A 5,465-nucleotide genomic window follows, 5' to 3' on the forward strand; every position below is an offset into this window, starting at 1 on the left:
TCACTGCTGTGATTGGTCTGAACCACTTCCCTCTCTAGTGTAGCTCACTGCTGTGATTGGTCTGAACCAGCTCCCTCTCTAGTGTAGCTCACTGCTGTGATTGGTCTGAACCAGCTCCCTCTCTAGTGTAGCTCACTGCTGTGATTGGTCTAAACCAGCTCCCTCTCCAATCCACTGCTGTGATTGGTCTAAACCACTTCCCTCTCCAGTGTAGCTCACTGCTGTGATTGGTCTAAACCAGCTCCCTCTCTAGTGTAGCTCACTGCTGTGATTGGTCTGAACCAGCTCCCTCTCTAGTGTAGCTCACTGCTGTGATTGGTCTGAACCACTTCCCTCTCTAGTGTAGCTCACTGCTGTGATTGGTCTGAACCACTTCCCTCTCTAGTGTAGCTCACTGCTGTGATTGGTCTGAACCACTTCCCTCTCCAGTGTAGCTCACTGCTGTGATTGGTCTGAACCAGCTCCCTCTCTAGTGTAGCTCACTGCTTTGATTGGATGACTGCTGTATTTTCTCAACTCTTCTTAGATTCCTTCCACTTTGTTCAGTCTGCCGACTTTGTTGACAAAAAGACATTAAAAAAAGGCATTGATTAGTGACCTCTACAAAGGTCATCCGTAGAGCTGGACATTCATTGTGAGCCTCATTGTTGCAGTCAAAACAAAAACAATGTTAAAAGGTCTCTCTGGACCTAGACGATAGCAGAATCTCTACCTTCTAACAACGAAGATCCTGCTGCATTAACCTTTACAAAACGCTGCTTCGACCAATTATAATGACCGCTGTGTTTCGTCTCAGTGTGGAATAGGCACAGTAGTGTGAGACTCCAACCTCCAGCGGTAGCTCCCTCACCCTCTAATTGGTTGAGTATAGTCAACCAAATTCCAACTCCACTTCCAGATTTTCCTGATGGCAATGAAGAGAATTGGAATTGGAATTCCCCTGTACTTCTTTCTTAAAGCTACTTTTACTCCCTCCCTCTCCTCTGCTTTGGGCCAGACTCTGGACCCACAATCCCTCTGGCTTCTGTTTGAACTATGACCCTTGGCTTCTCTATCTACCTCTGGCTCAGCCCCAGCACTCCCTATCCAGAACCCTTATAATTATATCCCCTGTTGTGACTGGAAGGGTTATAATACTCTGCTATCAGACCATCTCACTATTATAGTATCGCTGTTATTAACTTTTCCACTTTTCCTGTCTGCTAACCGGAAATGTAAATCAATTTATTCATGTTATACATTTTTACATGTTTACATTATCCGATTATTGAACATTATTGGTCCTTGTTGGACCTTGAGTTTTAGCTATGGGACAACAACACAAGTCATAGTTGCCGTTTATCTGGTCAGCGGCTCCATCACTATATTTGACCAGTTCAGGTCTGTGTGGGTCAGCTGGTTGTTGAAAGGTTAAGTCAAGGTTGTGTAACTGTCTCTATTGAAAGGACTGTAATGTTGTGTCTATGCTGTTTCTTCTTCTCTCTGTATCTCTTTTAAAACAACAGAGTCCTTTGGTAAGTGCTTTAACCTCTGAAAGCTATCGCTACCCCCACCTGTCTGCTGTTACCCTGTCTCTCACTGTGGTCCCACATGGCTCCCTATTCCCTATGTAGTGCTAGACACACACACACACGAACGCATCAGGGCCCTCTGGTCAAAAGTAGTGCACTGTATAGGGAATAGGGTGTCATTTGGGATCAGACACTGTCTGTACCCAACACTAATGCTGCTCGCTCACTGCTCACTGTATTCATACACTGACTGATTGCTGATGTGTTGGAGAATGACCACTGTAGTCACACACACTTAGATACACACACGGTCAGTCACATGCACACACACGCACATATAATAACACACACACACACACACATACACACACACACACACACACACACACACACACACACACACACACACACACACACACACACACATACACACACACACACACAAAAAAACACACACACACACACACACACACACACACACAGACAGGCAAAGTATGAACACACACCTGAGCACCCTACACCTTTCTATTGGACTAAAATGCTTTCACTTGTTTGCCCCTTCACCCTTCACTCACTTAATATATCACTCTCTCTCCTTCACTCAATTACACACTTAATATATCTCTCTCTCTCCTTCACCAATTACACACTTAATATATCTCTCTCCTACACTCAATTACACACTTAATATATCTCTCTCCTACACTCAATTACACACTTAATATATCACTCTCTCTCCTTCACTCAATTACACACTTAATATATCTCTCTCTCTCCTTCACTCAATTACACACTTAATATATCTCTCTCTCCTACACTCAATTACACACTTAATATATCACTCTCTCTCCTTCACTCAATTACACACTTAATATATCTCTCTCTCTCCTACACTCAATTACACACTTAATATATCACTCTCTCTCTCTCCTTCACTCATTCACTCATTCACACACTTAATATCACTCTCTCTCCTTCACTCATCCACTCATTCACACACTTAATATCTCTCTCTCTCCTTCACTCATTCACTCATTCACACACTTAAGATCTCTCTCTCTCCTTCACTCATTCACACACTTAATATATCTCTCTCTCATTCACTCATTCACTCATTCACTCACTTAATATCTCTCTCTCTCATGCACTCCTTCACTCCCCATAACACTGTATAGTGTTTTCCTGTCTATACTCCCTCCACTGTAGATGACTGTCTCAAATAAAACCCAGTCCAGACACCAACCCAGTCCAGACACCAACCCAGTCCAGACACCAACCCAGTCCAGACATCAACCCAGTCCAGACACCAACCCAGTCCAGACACCAACCCAGTCCAGACACCAACCCAGTCCAGACATCAACCCAGTCCAGACACCAACCCAGTCCAGACATCAACCCAGTCCAGACATCAACCCAGTCCAGACATCAACCCAGTCCAGACACCAACCCAGTCCAGACATCAACACCAACCCAGTCCAGACACCAACCCAGTCCAGACAACAACCCAGTCCAGACATCAACACCAACCCAGTCCAGACACCAACCCAGTCCAGACACCAACCCAGTCCAGACACCAACCCAGTCCAGACACCAACATCAACCCAGTCCAGACATCAACCCAGTCCAGACATCAACCCAGTCCAGACATCAACACAGTCCAGACACCAACCCAGTCCAGACATCAACCCAGTCCAGACATCAACCCAGTCCAGACATCAACCCAGTCCAGACACCAACCCAGTCCAGACATCAACCCAGTCCAGACACCAACCCAGTCCAGACACCAACATCAACCCAGTCCAGACACCAACCCAGTCCAGACATCAACCCAGTCCAGACATCAACCCAGTCCAGACACCAACCCAGTCCAGACCCTATGGATTCTCCTCTATGGACGACTACACAGAGCACTTGCAATAATCTATATTTGTAGCTCTCTCTGTCTCTCTATCTCTCTCTTTCTCTCTCTCGCTGTGTCTCTCTCTCTCTCTCTCTCTGCCTGTCTGTCTCTCTGTCTGTCTGTCTCTCTCTCTCTCTCTTTCTCTCTTTCTCTCTCCTTTATTGACCTGATAATTGTGAGTATCTAATGTGATTCTTCTCCTCTCAAAGCCACCCACTTCCCTCTCTTCCTCTCCTTCTTCCTCCCCTCCCCTCCTACTAACATTTCTTCTTCTTCTCTAATCTGATTTGCATTCATTGACCAATCAGGTGGCACGCCTATAAGAGGTAAGAGACGATTGTCTGGGAGGACCGCCACAGAATCAGGCTGTTTCCCAAATGGCACTAGTATTCCCTATAATAGTGCACTACTTTTTGACCAGAACCCTATGAGCCGTGTATGGGAAAATATAGTGCACGGTGTAGAGAATCAGGTGTCATTTGAGTCACATTCAGAAATAACAGACCTCGTCCCTCTTTTCCATTTCCACCATCGTTGTTCTGTCGTTTAACTATGAAGCTCAAAGTACCCATCAATCGCTTCCTTGTCATTGTGTGATCTGTTATATAACCCTAAACCCCTTCATGGTCTGTCCTACTCCCTTCATCCTAATTAACCTGTTATATAACCCTTCATGGTCTGTCCTACTCCCTTCATCCTAATTAACCTGTTATATAACCCTTCATGGTCTGTCCTACTCCCTTCATCCTAATTAACCTGTTATATAACCCCTTCATGGTCTGCCCTACTCCCTTCATCCTAATTAACCTGTTATATAACCCCTTCATGGTCTGTCCTACTCCCTTCATCCTAATTAACCTGTTATATAACCCTTCATGGTCTGTCCTACTCCCTTCATCCTAATTAACCTGTTATATAACCCTTCATGGTCTGTCCTACTCCCTTCATCCTAATTAACCTGTTATATAACCCTTCATGGTCTGCCCTACTCCCTTCATCCTAATTAACCTGTTATATAACCCTTCATGGTCTGCCCTACTCCCTTCATCCTAATTAACCTGTTATATAACCCCTTCATGGTCTGCCCTACTCCCTTCATCCTAATTAACCTGTTATATAACCCCTTCATGGTCTGCCCTACTCCCTTCATCCTAATTAACCTGTTATATAACCCCTTCATGGTCTGCCCTACTCCCTTCATCCTAATTAACCTGTTATATAACCCCTTCATGGTCTGTCCTACTCCCTTCATCCTAATTAACCTGTTATATAACCCCTTCATGGTCTGCCCTACTCCCTTCATCCTAATTAACCTGTTATATAACCCCTTCATGGTCTGCCCTACTCCCTTCATCCTAATTAACCTGTTATATAACCCCTTCATGGTCTGCCCTACTCCCTTCATCCTAATTAACCTGTTATATAACCCTTCATGGTCTGTCCTACTCCCTTCATCCTAATTAACCTGTTATATAACCCCTTCATGGTCTGCCCTACTCCCTTCATCCTAATTAACCTGTTATATAACCCTTCATGGTCTGCCCTACTCCCTTCATCCTAATTAACCTGTTATATAACCCCTTCATGGTCTGCCCTACTCCCTTCATCCTAATTAACCTGTTATATAACCCTTCATGGTCTGCCCTACTCCCTTCATCCTAATTAACCTGTTATATAACCCCTTCATGGTCTGTCCTACTCCCTTCATCCTAATTAACCTGTTATATAACCCTTCATGGTCTGCCCTACTCCCTTCATCCTAATTAACCTGTTATATAACCCTTCATGGTCTGCCCTACTCCCTTCATCCTAATTAACCTGTTATATAACCCCTTCATGGTCTGCCCTACTCCCTTCATCCTAATTAACCTGTTATATAACCCCTTCATGGTCTGCCCTACTCCCTTCATCCTAATTAACCTGTTATATAACCCCTTCATGGTCTGCCCTACTCCCTTCATCCTAATTAACCTGTTATATAACCCTTCATGGTCTGCCCTACTCCCTTCATCCTAATTAACCTGTTATATAACCCTTCATGGTCTGTCCTACTC

General features: G+C 44.5%; 1 protein-coding gene across 1 annotated transcript in view; it reads left to right on the forward strand.

Moving 5' to 3' along the window:
* LOC123733230 (receptor-type tyrosine-protein phosphatase delta) overlaps positions 1-3,847 on the forward strand; it is a gene marked incomplete at its 3' end in the record, with an annotated part of 84,468 nt that extends 80,621 nt beyond the window's left edge. The window contains exons 6-7 of the mRNA XM_045712671.1: positions 1,506-1,514; positions 3,720-3,847. Coding sequence (XP_045568627.1) covers positions 1,506-1,514; positions 3,720-3,847 — 137 coding nt within the window. The remainder of the gene's footprint in view (positions 1-1,505; positions 1,515-3,719) is intronic.
* Positions 3,848-5,465: the final 1,618 nt, after the last annotated feature.

The sequence above is a fragment of the Salmo salar genome, unplaced genomic scaffold (assembly GCF_905237065.1).
Source record: "Salmo salar unplaced genomic scaffold, Ssal_v3.1, whole genome shotgun sequence".
Lineage (NCBI taxonomy): Eukaryota > Metazoa > Chordata > Actinopteri > Salmoniformes > Salmonidae > Salmo > Salmo salar.